Source organism: Aquarana catesbeiana, linkage group LG13 (genome assembly GCF_042186555.1).
Source record: "Aquarana catesbeiana isolate 2022-GZ linkage group LG13, ASM4218655v1, whole genome shotgun sequence".
Lineage (NCBI taxonomy): Eukaryota > Metazoa > Chordata > Amphibia > Anura > Ranidae > Aquarana > Aquarana catesbeiana.
In genome coordinates this window covers 118,818,873-118,837,007 of record NC_133336.1, presented here as the reverse complement: position 1 = coordinate 118,837,007, position 18,135 = coordinate 118,818,873, and the positions used below count along the sequence as shown (strand labels likewise).

Below are 18,135 nucleotides of genomic sequence, written 5' to 3'. Positions count from 1 at the left end.
TTATTTTAATGAAAAAAAAAGTGCCATTCCTTTTTAAGCACTTGGGAATTCTTTAAAAGAAATATAGTGCCCAGGGCTGGGCTGGACTTTAAGTATCGGTGTGTGCGCCATTCTTCTAAAGTCCACCTCAAGCTTAGGTTCTTGGAAATGCCAGGCCTTGACCATACCTTATCCAGTTTAGGTTGCCTCTGGGTTTAGGTTGCCTCAGAGGTTAATCTATATTTGGCTTTCAGACTTGATTTACAGATTTCTGTTGTGCATTTTCATCAGCTAAAATTGTGTACATTGTAGAATTTTAAGTTACTTTGTGATTCACATCCCTATATAAAAATGTGAATGTTATAGCCATGCTTCGACAGCTCTTAAATTGTAATATCAAATGTCTAAGGCAGTCTATTTCAACCGTTTTACCTTTTAGAGGAGCTCTTGTAATTATTTCTAGCTCCCAGGGAACCTTTGCTAAACTCAGTTCTTCGGTGGTCAGTGGGAAAAACACTGTTAGCAGTGGTGACCAGTGGAAAGAATGTTCCCCCTTACAGTGGTGGTCAGAAGGCCACCCTTACAAACAGCTGAAAATATATCTCACAGCTGGGTTTTCCAAATGGCGTTGGCTCCAGAACTATGCAGGCATCACCAAGTAGGAGGTCAGCCAAAGCTCAAGGAACCCCTAGCAACCTCTGAACCAAAGGGTTCGACGGAACCCTGGCTGAGAATGGCAGGTCAAAGGTAACTATAGGATTTCCTGTAGATTTCCATTATAGTAAGTACAGTTTGACAGCCGTTCCTCTGTTATAGTCTTTGCTTTAGCAGGCTTGAATGGAGGAGAAGATTCGGATGCCGCACACCGGATGTAGTCAAAAAATTTTCACTTTATTGAAAAAATGGGATCATCAAAATAACAAGACTGTCATGCAGAAAGTACAGATAAGCTGACGCGTTTCGCACTCAGGACTGAGTGCTTACTCATAGTGTAAAGTATGCCTGGCATGTTCTACTGTGTGTGTGTGTGTGTGTGTTGTGCACTTACATGTCTTCTCTCCTCGGCGCTGGAACGGAAACTGCCGAGCCGAGGAGAGATGACATCACATCCTCTGCCTGTGTGAAACTACACACAGGCAGGGGAGGATTCCGATTGGCTGGGAGCGATCGCGAGGGGGGGGCCACGATCGGATGGTCTCCCCCTCGCCTCCCGACGCTCCCAGTCAAATGCCGACCGCCGCTGGCACCGGGGGGGGGTCCGATCGGACCCCCCGCCCGCGGGAGGCAGATCACGTACAGGTACGTGATTCTGCCTGCCCGTGCCATTCTGCCGCCGTATATGTGCGTTAGGCGGTCGGCAAGTGGTTAAAAGGTTTTCTCTAGGCTCCGATTACACCTAGGCATTTTTGGGCGTTTTTCTGCTGTAAGCCTCAGCTCTAAAAACGCCCAACAAGACAAATCCCATTCATTTCAATAGCCCCTGTTCACATCTGAGTGTTCTGTCGCCTGCAGCAAAACGCCCGTTGCTCAAAAAAGTACAGGAGCTTCTTTTTTGGCAGATTACAGGCGTTTTTCTGCTTTTTTACATTGGTGACCTTTTTGACCTGTACAAAATTGCAGCAAAAATCGTGCGACTTTCTGCCTGAAAATGATATGCTCAAGTATGAATGCAGCCTTAAATATTGGAAATTAAATTTGTAGATGTCTTCTTTTTTTAGTGCATTTTACTTCTTCATTTGCATCTCCTCTGGTCCACTTTATTGTAAATTACTATTGTATCCCAGGAAAGTAAGTTCACAACAGTTTAGTGCAAGGAATTAATTGCTGCTTGATATTTTCTGCATCAGCCTCATTGCATATTGTTTTAAAATGGTAAACTTGGCCATATACTTAGAGGATGGTCAGATATGAAAGCACAATCTGTCTTGCAACGTGTTTGGCTCTAAAAAGAATACCTGGGTCCTGCAGTCATTCATATTTAAGCTATGCAGCTGAGGGTGCTTTTGACGTGCCTCGGACATTCCTGGAGGCAGCTTGTCATGTAGAAATTGACAACAATTGGGCAAGGTTTTCTAACCCATTACTTGCTTTATTTTCTCTGTAATCTGTGGCCAAGGATTGTTTTTTAGCTGCCCATGAGCAAGAATTAAAACCTTCAGGCTAGTAGTACATAAGCAAACATTTAATCCAATGATTAGCTGAGCTTTTTTTGATTTGGCCATAACTGTGGTATATTGCATAATCTGAAAGATCCATCTATTCAGCTTTTGAAGCAAACCATTGGGATCTTTCAGACTAGCTCACGGGGTGGCCACATATATGGTTGAGGTTAACATTTCTTGTGCTGTTTAATGTCCGCCTATGGTTAAAGTCAGAGAGGTGTCAGGCAATTTTGTTTCAACACATACATAGCCTAGGACCTCACTAGCTTAAAACATGCTTTACTTCGGAGCTGTTCAGTAACCAAATAAAGACCAAATCCTAAAATGTGCCTTTTTTGTAGGTTATTTTTTACCAACAAGTGTAGTAGGCCAATTAGCTTTACAGCATTACAAATCAGTAACCATCTGTAAAGTAATGCAATTGTTAGTGAACATTAGGAATGAGTGCACAGCTGGGAGGATAAGCTAACACAAAGGAGAAGCAAACGGTTTACATGTTACTGTATTTTATAGATCTTGTGGCCAATATCTCTCAATATTTTTGTCTTTGACTGTTAGCACACTAGGTATTTTTTTCTTTAAATGCTGATTTTTAATAAGTATTCTCACCAAAAAAACTGAACACATGAATAAAATTTGATTTATTTATATATGCTCAGCTGACTTTGCTAGGGATGTATTGAAGGTTTCTGGTTCCTGGATATGTTATGGCTTCATATTACTGTTCGATATTGTGTGTTCCACCTGTCATGTGTACAATATCCCTCAGGTTCACCTGTGCAGCCCTCACTTGATCCTACGTCGAGCAGTCTTGGCATGTTTAAGGCAACTTGCACAGCGAGAAGCAGCAGAAGTATCAGAACATGCAATGACAATGGCCAAAGACGGACAAGAGTGTCCTAAAATGGGTGAGCCTACTTTTGGTTATATCACATTATTAGCTTTGCATACATTTTCATTGGCACACTCAGAGAACCATACGCAAAACAATTATTTAATTTTGGGTAGAGAGGCAAAAGGCATTGATCCTCCAGCCAGACCTTGCACTTTACAGTACTGTGTTTTAGAACTCTTCTCCATATCTTTTTGTGAAGAATCCACTAGTGTGAAGATTCTGCTGCATTTTTTTTGTCTTGCACCCACTAGAATATCCTCTATAGGAATGCTGGAATTGAGAGCTTGGCTAAAAATCAAAACTTGCCATTTCACATGCAAGCAGTTGGTGAAAAGAGATTTCTTTGGCTGATAATTCCTCTCACATTGATGAGTATTAACCATATAAAAAAAGATTCACACTCCATTTCATTTAATGTTTTACACCATCATTTTTGTATATGTTGATGTTTTCAAGACCCAAAACACTTTCTCAACATGTTTTATGAACAATGTTCACTCCTTCGGGAGAATATTAGCATTGGATCTACAAGAACAAACAAGTTACAATATATCCATAATATAGCTGAAAATTGCATCAAAAGTTAAGAGGGTATTCTATACATGGAATGGTACTTGGCAATTATAAAAACAAAAAAGGGGGTTAAAATCCTGCGCTTTCCTACTCTCCGGCTGAAAGGAAGTGTGACTATTGAAATGGAGAAATCAAACACATAGATAAATGAATAAAAATATATACAGTGCCTTGCAAAAATATTCACCCCCCTTGGCATTTTTTGTGTTTTCTGGAATTAACATGGAATTAACATGGATTGTTTGAGTATTTGCATAATTTAATTTACAGAACATGCCCACAACTTTAAAGTTTTTTTTTTTTATTGTGACGCAAACAACAAATGGGACAAAATAAAAGAAAAAAATCAATGTGCATAACTATTCACCCCCCTAAAGTCAATACTTTGTAGAGCCACCTTTTGTGGCTATCATAACTCCAAGTCGCTTTGGTAAGTCTCTATGAACTTGCCACCTCTTACCACTGGGATTTTTGTCCATTCCTCATTGCAAAACTGTTCCAGCTACTTCAAGGTGGATGGTTTGCGCTTGTGAACAGCACTCTTTAAGTCTGACCACAGATTTTCTATTGGATTGAAGTCTGGGCTTTGACTAGGCCATTCCAACACTTTTACATGTTTCCCCTTAAACCACTCAAGTGTTGCTTTAGCAGTGTGTTTGGGATTGTTGACCTGCTGGAAGGTGAACCTCCATCCTAGCTTCAAATGCACATACAGAGTGGTACAGGTTTTGCTCAAGAATACCCCTCCATTTAGCACCATCCATCTTTCCCTCAACTCTGACCAGTTTCCCAGTCCCGACTGCTGAAAAACATCCCTACAGCTTGATGCTGCCACCACCATGTTTCACCGTGGGGTTGGTGTGATGTGTTGGGTTTGTGTCAGACATAGCATTTTCTTTGATGGCCAAAAAGTTCAGTTTTAGTCTCATCAGACCAGAGCACCTTCCTCCATACATTTAGAGTCTCCCACATGCCTTTTCACAAACTCAAAACGTGCCATTTTGTTTTTTGCTGAAAGTAATGGCTCTCTTCTGGCCACTCTGCCATAAAGCCCAACACTATGGTGCGTACGGCTTATTTTCGTCCTATGTACAGATACTCCAGTCTCTGCTGTGGAACTTTGTAGCTCCTCCAGGGTTACCTTAGGTCTCTGTGCTGCCTCTCTGATTAATGCCCTCCTTGCCCGGTCCGTGAGTTTTGGTGTGCGGCCATCTCTTGGCAGGTTTGCAGTTGTGCCATGTTCTTTCCATTTGTTTATGATAGATTTGATGGTGCTCCTAGGGATCAAAGATTTGGATATTTTTTTTATAACTTAACCCTGACTTGTACTTTTCAACAACATTGTTCCTTACTTGTTTGGAGAGTTCCTTGGTCTTCATGGCAGTGTTTGGTTAGTGGTGCCTCTTGCTTAGGTGTTGCAGCCTCTGGGGCCTTTCAAAAAGGTGTGTATGTGTATACGTAATGACAGATCATGTGACACTTAGATTGCACACAGGTCGACATCATTTCAAATTTAATTTCTAATTATGTGACTTCTGAAGGTAATTGGTTGCACCAGAGCTTTTTATGGGCTTCATAACAAAGGGGGTGAATACATACGCACATGCCATTTATCAGTTTTTTATTTCTGAAAAATAGTTTTATGTATATATTTTTCAAATTTTACTTTACCAACTTAGACTATTGTGTTCTGATCCATCACATATAATTCAGATTAAAAAAACATGGAACTAAAGGCTCTAATGTAACAAAATAGGTAAAAAGCCACCGGGGGTGAATACTTTGCAAGGCACTGTAGATAAAGAAAAGCTGCAACCTAAAAAGGTCCGAACCCCTACCATAAGCATAGATAATTAAAATAAACAGGTGCGCTAATCTATAAGAATATTCACAGTGCAAAAATACACATGGCAAAAAATTTAAGGTCATAATGTTCACTCCTACAAAAACAAGTGTATAAAAAAGAAAAAAGAAAATTGATAAAATAAATCATAAAGTGAAAAATATACGATTCAGTTCATAAAAAGTGCATAAAAAAAAAAGTGCATAAGAAATGTCCAACTGGCAAACCTTTATACAAAAGGGAACTGAGTGAACCAAGTATGTGAAAACTTCTGTGCTCTTCAAGGAAATTGGGTGAACCAAATATAAGGGAACTTCACTGCTCTTCAAAACACAAAGACTTTAATATCCCATCACCACATAGATTCACTTCTTACCAGATAGCAGTAGTTTCAAGCATTGGATGATAATCCCACCATGCTCCAACAGACTGGACTAGTAAAAATAAAATAGAATAAAAATAAATGCACATAAAAAACAGAGCGGTGTTTTGCACCTGCCAGCTCAAACGGTTAGACGTCTCACAATGGGCTCCACCCGACTATTTTCTCCGTAATAGGCTTCAGCTGGGAAGGGAAGAGTCTCCTTTCCCAGCTGAAACCTGTTACGGAGAAACTAGTCGGGTGGAGCCCATTGTGAGACGTCTAACCGTTTGAGCTGGCTGGTGCAAACCATTGCTCTGTTATTTATGTGCATTTATTTTTGCTGATGTTTGGCTGCCTTGTTGTAAGTTTTTGGAGTGCTGTTTTAATAAACCTTTTTGTTGAAACATATTGCACTATGAGGCTATCCTCTTCTTCCTTATATGCTCTGGGGTTTATCCCTGAGCTGCCAGATTGGATATCCACGTTTCCAAAGATACCGTGATTCCTGTGTCCATTGAAAAACCGGGTCCACTTTTACAGCTTAAGGTGCTGGAGCCTGATGGGATCACTGTCCCGTGTCTGATACCACTGCTATCCGGAATTTGGTTAGTTTTTACAGCCCAGTCTGTTGGAGCATGGTGGGATTATTATCCAATGCTTGAAACTACTGTTATCTGGTAAGAAGTGAATCTATGTGGTAATGGGATATTGAAGTCTTTGTGTTTTGAAGAGCACTGAAGTTCCCTTATATTTGGTTCACCCAATTTCCTTGAAGAGCACAGAAGTTTTCACATACTTGGTGTCATGAATATTGGAATAGTGACTGATGCATAATGCTGGGACAGATACTGTTAGGAGATGCTGATGTAAATTCCAACACCTGTCTGTCTATTGTCTATCTGCTAATGTGTGAAGAAGAGTCTATGTTGATTGTGATAATGTTGATTGGACTTTCTGAACTACAAGACGGCCAGTCTGGCCTAACGGTCATGTCTGAGTCATCTAGGCTGTCTAAAGGGATTAGTTAATTAGGTTACAGCTGTATTGTTAGAGTAATATGAGCAGGAGGTCTGCACCTTCACTTTGAGTGTATAAAAGCCTGTATTTTGTCAATAAAGAGAGATTCCTGGTTGAACTTACATACAGCCTGCCTGGTGTTTGTTCTGAGCTATCACAACTGGGTTAGAACGGCACAGAGCTGTAGTTCTAATCCCGGAACCTTGGATGACCGAACAATCAGATGTTGCGATCTGCAATCTGATGCTATAGCTGCAGAGGAGTGTCGGGAGAGTGGAACCGAGCGAGAAAGGGGCTCGTTACATTGGTTGGCAGCCGTGGGATTTGCTCTCCAGTTACTGGGACACTCCAAACCAGCCTGCAGGAGAGCCACGCTGAAAGACTTACTTGAGAGCCGTGGAGGGAATGGTGGGATCGTGCTTCCTTGCCGTGAACACATCCAAACCATCACCTGGATCCAAGGTAGCAGGATAGCAGCAGAGGAGAGATACCAGCCACCATGGATGAGGAATTCAGAAGGAGGTTGCGAGAGAAGGAGATACAGCACAGAGGACCAGTATCAGAGCAGGTCCTGCTAGGATGGTTTGATTCTATCCGCTGTGAACTCTGGAAGGAAGCGCTAGCCCGTGAGCAGTGACACCAGGGAAAAGTTCTCCCCTCCATCCATGTGAGGTACTGGTCGCGGTATGAAGTGCGAATGCTGTTTTTGGGGGAACAGCCGAACCAGGAGTGGACAGCTGAGTTAAGCAGGCTGTTCCGGGCAGAAATGCGGTTGGACGAGAGCTACAGAGCCCTCCAGTGGTATGTAGCCCAAGTGTGCCCATGGACAGCAGATGACAGCCCCACGGAAAGCTTTGACTACGATGGCCTTGGATTGTTATACTGGAGGCTGTCCAGGGACCCTGACTTTGGAAGTGATCGGGAGTGGCGTTTGGAGGAAATAATGGAGCACAGAGAGCGGAGACTGAATGTCTCAGAAGTGCACTGGGCACTGGAAGATTTGGAGTTTCTGGCCGTTCAGGAATGGGAGTTGGAGATCGCCTACAAACAGCTGTTAGACTCTGCTCAGCAGCAGGGTGGTGCTCCCTTTGCCTGGGACTATCATGACATACCAGTTGACAACTCTGAAATCCTGGCTGAACAGTTGACAATGTGGCAGAGTAACGGTGTACTTTGCCAACCTGCCCCTGCAGCTATGGAGGCGGAGGTCTTATGGCGGATGCAGCAAGTGCTGACTGACCTTGATGAACCTGTTTCTGCATTGGATGATCTTGAATGGAGGAATGTGCCTGTCCAGCAGAATGCCAGAGAATCGGCAGTGGAAAATCTGAAGATTGCCGTCCCCAAACCTGAAGTGCTGACAACAGGGCAGAGCTCTGCTAACCTCTGCCCAGCACTGATAGCATCTTCTGGGTTCCACGGAGAGGAGATGGTGAACCTTTATCCCCAGACACCAGTTGCAGAGACAGGGGAGTTGATAGACTTTTCTGCTGAGGAAGAACAACCTGGTGAGCCTCCAGCAGAAGAGGAGCTGTTATTAGGGCCAAACTTCACTGTGCTCTGCCCAGCACCAACAGAAGTATCTGTGAAGTTACAAGGAACTTCCCCAGCTGAAGCGCTGGCAACCGGACAGAGGGTCCAAGATCTCTGCCCTACACCTGTGGCGGTTCCGGAGGCTCAGGGTGAGGAGGAGGTGGTCACTTCCCAGCAGCAGATCAGGATACAGGGGGAGAAGGGAGAGGAGGTGTTCATCGTCCCTCCCCAACAGTTAGCCGGAGCAGATGGTGTGGGGTTTCCAGCAGAAGGGCTGGCAACAGGGCCGAGTATTGCTGGACTCTGCCCTCAACTAACAGAGGATGGATGCCCTGTGAAGGTGGATGGGACTTCAGTCTCCACCTGTATACCCCAGGGATGCTGGGCAGTCGGCCCAGATCCACAACAGCATGACGGAGTGAGCCCAAACACCCAGTCTTCTCTCCAGCGGCAGAAGGGACTCCAGGGAGAAGGGCCAGTCCAGGCCTCTCCCCAGCGGCAGATATGTTCTCTGAGAGAGGCAGAGGTTGGCTGGGTGAGTAATACTTTGGAACGATTTGTTTGGGGTACTGTGTGGGTGCAGGCATTAGAGGACTGGAACTACTGACTAACTTCGGAGTCAACCCGTCTGGGGTCTCCTCCTGTGTTAGTCTCCTGCCAAAAGGGGAGAAATGTGACAGACCTAGCCGGGAGAGAGACTTTTGGAGGGGACTGTATGCTAGCCTCTTGCCGATAGATCGGGGGCCCTTGCATTTGGGGGAACGGTGCTCTTTGTGAGCTGTATGCGAGCCTGGCTTTGCAACCGTAAAATTTCACCATACAATATCGGCCAGGGCCTCAAAACGGGAATGCGGATGGGTTATCCCGGCAGACGGACCTGGAACCTTAAGACTACTTTTCCAACATCCTCGAGTTGACTCGTTTGGGGTCCCACTGTGGCTGTTGGACTGTTTCCCGGGGGGAAGTATTGTCATTAATATTGGAATAGTGACTGATGCATAATGCTGGGACAGATACTGTTAGGAGATGCTGATGTAAATTCCAACACCTGTCTGTCTATTGTCTGCTAAAATGTGTATTGTAAATAAGTTTACTATGGGATCTAAGAGTCATTAGATCCCCATTGTTATTTGTGTTAATTAACTCTGCTAATGTGTGAAGAAGAGTCTATGTTGATTGTGATAATGTTGATTGGACTTTCTGAACTACAAGACGGCCAGTCTGGCCTAACGGTCATGTCTGAGTCATCTAGGCTGTCTAAAGGGATTAGTTAATTAGCTCATGTTAATTAGGTTAATTAGGTTACAGCTGTATTGTTAGAGTAATATGAGCAGGAGGTCTGCACCTTCACTTTGAGTGTATAAAAGCCTGTATTTTGTCAATAAAGAGAGATTCCTGGTTGAACTTACATACAGCCTGCCTGGTGTTTGTTCTGAGCTATCACAACTGGGTTAGAACGGCACAGAGCTGTAGTTCTAATCCTGGAACCTTGGATGACCGAACAATCAGATGTTGCGATCTGCAATCTGATGCTATAGCTGCAGAGGAGTGTCGGGAGAATGGAACCGAGCGAGAAAGGGGCTCGTTACACTTGGTTCACTCAGTTCCTTTTTGTATAAGGGTTGGCCACTTGGACATTTTTTTTTTAATGAACTGAATCGTATATTTTTCACTTTATGAGCTTGTTTTTGTAGGAGTGGACTTTATGACCTTAAATTTTTTGTCATGTATTTTTGCACTGTGAATATTCTTATAGGTTTGCGCACCTGTTTCTTTTAATCAATTATAGAAACAATACTGTGCTCTTTTGTGAACATCTAACCAGTCCCCAAGATGCAGAGGCAGCGAAAGCATGGAGAAGTCAGAGGACATCTCACAAAGAGGGGGGGGGGGGGCAAACTTCCACACTTGTACAATAGTAAAGAAAATTACATTTGTTTGATTTTCTAATGGTTAGTAGGGTCAGATTGACAATCGTTTTCAACCATATTGACAAGACAATTTGTTTAATTGATTTGGAATTCCATTCAAATAGCAGAGCTTTTACAGGCTTTCAAACTAAAGTAGTTGGCTCAATGATGACAAAGAAAATCTGTAAGGTGACTTTACACTGGACTCCCTCCCCATTCCCCCTGGTCCTGCTGTACCAGATTGCTGCGATCCGCCGTTGTCAGACACCATAAACAATTGCAGTCCCGGCGGCTTTCTCTCCTCTCCTCGCAGTGCTGACAGTATGGGCTAGACGGCTACTGATTGGTCAGCGCTAGGGATGAGCCGAACACCCCCCTGTTCGGTTCGCACCAGAACATGCGAACAGGAAAAAAGTTCGTTCGAACACGCGAACACCGTTAAAGTCTATGGGACACGAACATGAATAATCAAAAGTGCTAATTTTAAAGGCTTATATGCAAGTTATTATCATAAAAAGTGTTTGGGGACCTGGGTCCTGCCCCAGGGGACATGGATCAATGCAAAAAAAAGTTTTAAAAACGGCAGTTTTTTCAGGAGCAGTGATTTTAATAATGCTTAAAGTCAAACAATAAAAGTGTAATATCCCTTTAAATTTCGTACCTGGGGGGGTGTCTATAGTATGCCTGTAAAGGGGCGCATGTTTCCTGTGTTTAGAACAGTCTGACAGCAAAATGACATTTTGAAGGAAAAAACTCATTTAAAACTACCCGCGGCTATTGCATTGCCGACAATACACATAGAAGTTCATTGATAAAAACGGCATGGGAATTCCCCAAAGGGGAACCCCGAACCAAAATTAAAAAAAAAAAATGACATGGGAGTCCTCCTAAATTCCATACCAGGCCCTTCAGGTCTGGTATGGATATTAAGGGGAACCCCGGCCAAAATTTAAAAAAAAAAATGACGTGGGGTTCCCCCTAAATTCCATACCAGACCCTTCAGGTCTGGTATGGATTTTAAGGGGAACCCCGCGCCAAAAAAAAAAAAAAAAAAAAACGGCGTGGGGTCCCCCCAAAAATCCATACCAGACCCTTATCCGAGCACGCAACCTGGCAGGCCGCAGGAAAAGAGGGGGGGACGAGAGTGCGGCCCCCCCCCTCCTGAACCGTACCAGGCCACATGCCCTCAACATTGGGAGGGTGCTTTGGGGTAGCCCCCCAAAACACCTTGTGCCCATGTTGATGAGGACAAGGGCCTCATCCCCACAACCCTGGCCGGTGGTTGTGGGGGTCTGCGGGCGGGGGGCTTATCGGAATCTGGAAGCCCCCTTTAACAAGGTGACCCCCAGATCCCGGCCCCCCCCCCCGTGTGAAATGGTAAGGGGGTACATAAGTACCCCTACCATTTCAGGAAAAAAGTGTCAAAAATGTTAAAAATGACAAGAGACAGTTTTTGACAATTCCTTTATTTAAATGCTTCTTCTTTCCTCTATCTTCCTTCATCTTCTGGTTCTTCCTCCGGCGTTCTCGTCCAGCATCTCCTCCGCGGCGTCTTCTATCTTCTTCTCCTCGGGCCGCTCCGCACCCATGGCATGGGGGGGAGGCTCCCGCTCTTCTCTTCTTCTTTTCTTCTCTGGGCCGCTCCGCAATCCATGCTGGCATGGAGTGAGGCTCCCGCTGTGTGACGGCGCTCCTCTTCTGACAGTTCTTAAATAACGGGGGGCGGGGCCGGCCAGGGTTGTGAGGATGAGGCCCTTGTCCTCATCAACATGGGGACAAGGTGTTTTGGGGGGCTACCCCAAAGCACCCTCCCAATGTTGAGGGCATGTGGCCTGGTACGGTTCAGAAGGGGGGGGGGCCGCACTCTCGTCCCCCCCTCTTTTCCTGCGGCCTGCCAGGTTGCGTGCTCGGATAAGGGTCTGGTATGGATTTTTGGGGGGACCCCACGCCGTTTTTTTTTTTTTGGCGCGGGGTTCCCCTTAATATCCATATCAGACCTGAAGGGCCTGGTATGGAATTTAGGGGGACTCCCACGTCATTTTTTTTTTTTTAATTTTGGTTCGGGGTTCCCCTTTGGGGAATCCCCATGCCGTTTTTATCAATGAACTTCTATGTGTATTGTCGGCAATGCAATAGCCGCGGGTAGTTTTAAATGAGTTTTTTCCCTTCAAAATGTCATTTTGCTGTCAGACTGTTCTAAACACAGGAAACATGCGCCCCTTTACAGGCATACTATAGACACCCCCCAGGTACGAAATTTAAAGGGATATTACACTTTTATTGATTGACTTTAAGCATTATTAAAATCACTGCTCCTGAAAAAACGCCGTTTTTAAAATTTTTTTTGCATTAATCCATGTCCCCTGGGGCAGGACCCAGGTCCCCAAACACTTTTTATGACAATAACTTGCATATTAGCCTTTAAAATTAGCACTTTTGATTTCTCCCATAGACTTTTAAAGGGTGTTCCGCGGCATTCGAATTTGCCGCGAACACCCCAAATTGTTCGCTGTTCGGCGAACTTGCGAACAGCCAATGTTCGAGTCGAACATGAGTTCGACTCGAACTCGAAGCTCATCCCTAGTCAGCGCTGTCCATGTGAGGGTGTTGACCAATTAGAATCCCTTTAATCCATACTGGCTATGCAATTCAGACACTAGATTAAAGCCTAGTACACACAATGAGATTATCGGACAAATGATCGTCTGTTGTATTTTTTTTTTTTTTTGGATGCTAATCTCCATATCGAAAATGAATAGGTTACTAAAGTCTGAAAATTTTCGTACGACAGAATAAAATTTCCGAAGTGATGCAATGTGTTGTAGTATATTTGTATTGTATTTTCGGACAAAAACTGTACTGATTAAACGAAAATCTTACAATTTGGTATCGTGCGAGAAAATTGTTTGTGTTTTTCCCTTCGGAAGATTTCAGAAGACAGCGGTGTACGAACGATCAGATTATCTTACGATCGCTTTGAAAGCAATGTTTTGTACGATATTCTGACCGTGTGTATATGGCTTAAAGGTTGAAGCTCAGCTTTAATGTCAGGGCAAAAATTGTTCTGCCAAAAATGCAGTTTCTTAACTAGTTCAAGGTAAGACCTAAGAGGACTAATATTCCTTCTTAAGATAACAAACGAACAGCTATGAATTTCAGACATGATTGCACTAATTGAATAAATATAACAGAACAATTTCAATTATATATTGGTATGTTTTTTTAATGACTGCTGCATTTGACTTTCTGATGTTCTTCCCATGACCAGATGTAAACATGCGGGAACTTGGCTTGGAAGGAGTTTTACTGAGTCTCCTGGACAAGGAGAGTGATCGACAGCTTCTGCGAGATGTAAAGGAAACCTTGTTACACATGCAGAGCTGTACAGGCCTGAGTCGTTTACCGTTTTGGCTGCGCCTACATAAAGACATTCTTTCTGCCTCTGCGGGTAGGTGTACAAGAGGTCATTGTTATGTTTGAATAGTTATGAATCTGCTCACAAGCCAATATGAAAAGTTCATTTCCAGTAATTTGTAGTTGTACCTTATGTTATTTTTCCTGGTCTTTCTTTTTCCAGATTTTGCAGCAGTGGCCTCAGTTGATACCACCCAGGAAGATGATGGTGAACATTGCTCAGATGCAGTCCTCACATCTCAAAAGGAGGAGACCTCTGCCCTTGCGGTTAGCCCTCGCTGGCACACAAGAGTGTTTTCTATGGAATGTGTATGCTTGTTGATGTCACAGTGTGAAGATGAGGCTGAAGCCCACTTTAGCATGGTGCAGGCTCAGGAGCTGAAGCACAAAGAACCTGATCGTAAGCTGTGGCTTGAGAGTCCTGGTGATATTGTGCAGTGTTGAATTTGAAAGGCAATATCATACTTTTATGTTTTGTTTTTTTGTTTTTTTGTTTTATTTTTTATCATAAAACATTCTAGCATAAAGCATAATCAACACATTCTACAGGGGAATACAGGATTAGCACTACCATGCTAAATATTAACATTCTTTTTCTAGCTATATTTATTATTATACAGGATTATTATATATTTATACATTTTAATACAGATGTTTGAATTATTTATTTTACCTGTGCTGAAATTCGACTTTGTACTGGAGCAGAGAGGATCGAATCAAAATGGCATGTGGGCATCATCATCAATTGGCAATTATAATGGCGGATCCTAGTGCTTAGATGATTTGTTCAGTGATGGGAAAATATCTCTTCTCCTCTCAGTCTTGGTCATGGAATGTACATACATGGACAGCCTAGTAGGACACAAGCATTGTAAATCACTGTTGAGCAAAAGGCACAGTTTACATATATTATATATATTATAATGTGGCTACCCCATTTTTAAATGGGTTATACACAAAAAAAAAGTTTTTAAAACCTGTTGATGAGATTATTTACAATAGAATGGTCACCTCACTTTGCATTCATACGTTAAAAATAAATTCCTTATAGTAGCACCTTGGTAAAAGTAGATTCATTGAGAAATGACACTGCGGAGAAATACAAAATTTCTTCCCAGGTTGCTAGCTCTTTCTGTAATATTGCAAGTTTTTATCACATAGACAAATACACCTATTTTCTGTTCTGTATTCGTATTTCTCAGGAGATTTCCTGGTGCTTCATCTTCAAGATCTGATTCGCATGTCCTTCATGGCTGCCACAGATCACAGTGAAGAGCTGCGTCTGGTGGGGCTGCAGGCCTTGTTACAAGTTATACATCAATTTTCTTCTGTGCCAGAGCCGGAATTCCCTGGACATGTTATACTGGAGCAGTACCAAGCCAATGTGAGTTCTCAGAAGGAATAGAGATGTGTGGATAAGAGGTTAAGCCGAACTAGTAGTCTTTCCCCTGTAATAAAAGTGAGACTGCAAAGGGAGATTTTCCATGATTTTTAGACAGTGGATTTTGTCACTGGATTATCTCAGTGCTTAATATAGTGACATCTTGCCATACTGCCTAATTGAGCAAATCTAGCTCTCTCGCTGCACATTTTGTCAGGTGTAATAAACAAATTTCCTACTAGCATTAAAGTGATTGTAAAGTCAGAAGGTTTTTCTATCTTAATACATTTTATGCATTAAGATAAAAAACCTTCTGTGTGCAGCAGCCACCCTAATACTTACCTGAGCCCATCTCGATCCAGTGATGTTGCAGGAGAGACTCGGCTGCCCGGGACTTTCCCTCCTCATTGGCTGAGACAGCAGCACGGCACCATTGGCTCCCACTGCTGTCAATCAAAGTCAGTGAGCCAATGAAGAGAGAGGGGGAGGGGCTGAGCCGCGTCTCCATGTCTGAGTGGACGCACAGAGCGGTGGCTCAGGTGCCCCCATAGCAAGCTGCTTGCTGTAGGGGCACTCAGCAGGAGGGAAGGGCCAAGTTCGTCGGCGAAGGACTCGAGAAGAGGGGGATTTGAGCTGCTCTGTGCAAAACCACTGCACCGACCAGGAAAGTATAACAAGTTTGTTTTTTTTAAATTAAAAAAAGGGGACTTTAGTATCACCTTAAGCATGGCCCTGGTAGCCGAAAACCTCACTAGTCCTCACCTGCAGTCCTTTAATACAACTTCTAAACAAATATCAAATGCTTTGTGTATACTACAGCTTGGAAAAAGGAGCTCCTGTTTTAATGGTTCTGATTTGTATTTGTTCCCACAGGTGTTAGCAGCTGTTAGACCAGCATTTAACATGGATACTCCACCTGATGTTACTGCCAGAGCCTGCCAGGTGACGCTTGCCATCTCTTTTTCTACCTAAGTGCCAGTTTACACTTACAGTTGAGGGGCGGTAAAAACACAACCCCTCCCCCCTTAAGTTGCAAAGGCAGTGTCTGGGTGTGTGCACATGCTGCTATGATTTGCATTTTAGCAGGAATACTACCCCTTGTTGCATTGGTCAGGCACTACCGCCCGCCAAACGCGTCCGATTTTAGTGAATGGGGATTCACTGTAGACGCCTCTCAACTGTGAGAAGTGCATTTGTGTCTAGCTGTGTTGCTACTTTGCTTAGTAACTTCCCTTCGTATTGTGTTGGATGACTATCCTTCTCCAACAGACGTGCTGTTTTGTGGTGGTAATATAATTTAGGCTCACGTGTGTAAAATGTGTTTGCCATTGATAAAGTACTTGTCTTAATCATTTCTGATACAGGTGTGCAGTACATGGCTGGCCAGTGGAGTTGTGAAGGAGCCATCAGACCTACACAGAGTTCAACAGCTCCTCTTGTCTTCTCTGAGTAGAGTGCAGGTGACAAAAGAAACTTCCAGTGTATACAGCGAGAGCACTACTACTATGGAGACTTTGACTGTGCTGAAAGCCTGGGCGGAGGTAAATGGAGCACATCATGAACTGGTCAAAGGAAACTAGTCACAAAGAATGAATTAGTAAAAATCCAAATTTCCACTCTTAAATTGGTACAGGTTTCTCTGAAGGCTGACTATAAACCCTCACATAAGCTCTTATGCCTCAGATCACTGCTAGTAACAGACACTTTTTTGCAGGTTGCTTATGCAATACTATCAGTCAGATTTCCAGGAAAATAAATAAGACTTTGTTATGTAACAGTTTTATTAAATCTGCCTTCCTGCATCTGCTGTCAGCATTGGGCTTGGGCAGGAGATAAAACTTTTTAGGCCCCTTTCACACGGGCGTCCTGTATATCTGTTTTTCATCCATCTGTTGACGGATGAAAAAATGGACATACATGCATCCCTATGGAATAGCGGACGTTAGCAGAAGATCATCCGCTGACATCCGCTAACATGCGTCTCCACCAAGCTCCGTTTTTTGTAATGGAAGAAAAGAAAAACGGAACGATTTGCCTTCATCCGATCCACTAACGTCCATTTTTCAGCTGAATGTAAAGAGAAAAAAAATTGCCGGCAAAAAAAAAACGGAGTGGGGTCCCCCCTCCCCAGGTCCGTACAGCATTGGGTCTCCCCCAAAATCCATACCGGACCCTATCCGAGCATGCAGCCAGGCAGGTCAGGAAAGGGAGGGGAAGCGTCAACTCCCCCCCTCCATGTGAATGGGTATCAGGTACATTCTACCCCTACCCATTCACCAAAAAGGCAGTAAAATGTAAAAAAAAAAACAAGAGTTGGTTTTTGACAACTCCTTTTTTGAATAGCTCTGTCTTCTCCCGGTACTGTCCTCTCCGCTGTCGTCTCCTCCTGCCGTCTCTCTTGGTGCCTGTCACGGAATGTCCCACACTCCGCTCGAGTGCTTCCGTCAGTATACCACTTCCTCCCAGTCTGGATACATATATCAGATATTCCAGCTGCTCCCAAGCACCAAACAAGGCGAGACTTGCTTAGATGCTAACATGGACTGTTTTATTTAGAATCAAATTTACAAGACTTTATATGTCGTTGGAACCTCCTCTAACAATACAACTGTAACCTAATTAACATGAGCTAGTTATCAAACATGACCTTTTGCCCAGACTTGTGGTCACCGAGCTTCACACAGTACATTATACATTATCATAAGTACAACCACAGGACCTTTTCACAATAGCAGGAGCTAATTACAATTAACAATACAAACAGTGTTCTCCCCCCCTCCTCAGCCTAGTCATCAACAACTATAGTAGATGTAGACTGTTCGTCTCCTAGCCAGTCCTGGAGGCTAATGTGATCAGCTCACTCAATTAACATGTTGAGTTCAGAATCAAACAAACCAATAATAGTCTTTACATATATATCTTGGGAGATATTGGGGATAAATATTACTGTCTCATTTTAAGCAATCCAAGACATACCCTCCAAGTCACCATTTTCCATATGGCATACACAGGGTCCCTAGAGTCTGTGTGTCCCGGAGGACCAGCACCCGAATCCACAGCAATA

General features: G+C 43.5%; 1 protein-coding gene across 2 annotated transcripts in view; it reads left to right on the top strand.

The window, feature by feature from the left end:
- Positions 1-18,135, top strand: part of HEATR5A (HEAT repeat containing 5A) — a 238,349-nt gene that overhangs the window by 162,323 nt on the left and 57,891 nt on the right. For both annotated transcript variants that reach the window (XM_073609190.1, XM_073609189.1), the window contains 6 exons: positions 2,911-3,049; positions 13,545-13,724; positions 13,854-14,090; positions 14,893-15,074; positions 15,945-16,013; positions 16,436-16,612. In XM_073609190.1, coding sequence (XP_073465291.1) covers positions 2,911-3,049; positions 13,545-13,724; positions 13,854-14,090; positions 14,893-15,074; positions 15,945-16,013; positions 16,436-16,612 — 984 coding nt within the window. The remainder of the gene's footprint in view (positions 1-2,910; positions 3,050-13,544; positions 13,725-13,853; positions 14,091-14,892; positions 15,075-15,944; positions 16,014-16,435; positions 16,613-18,135) is intronic.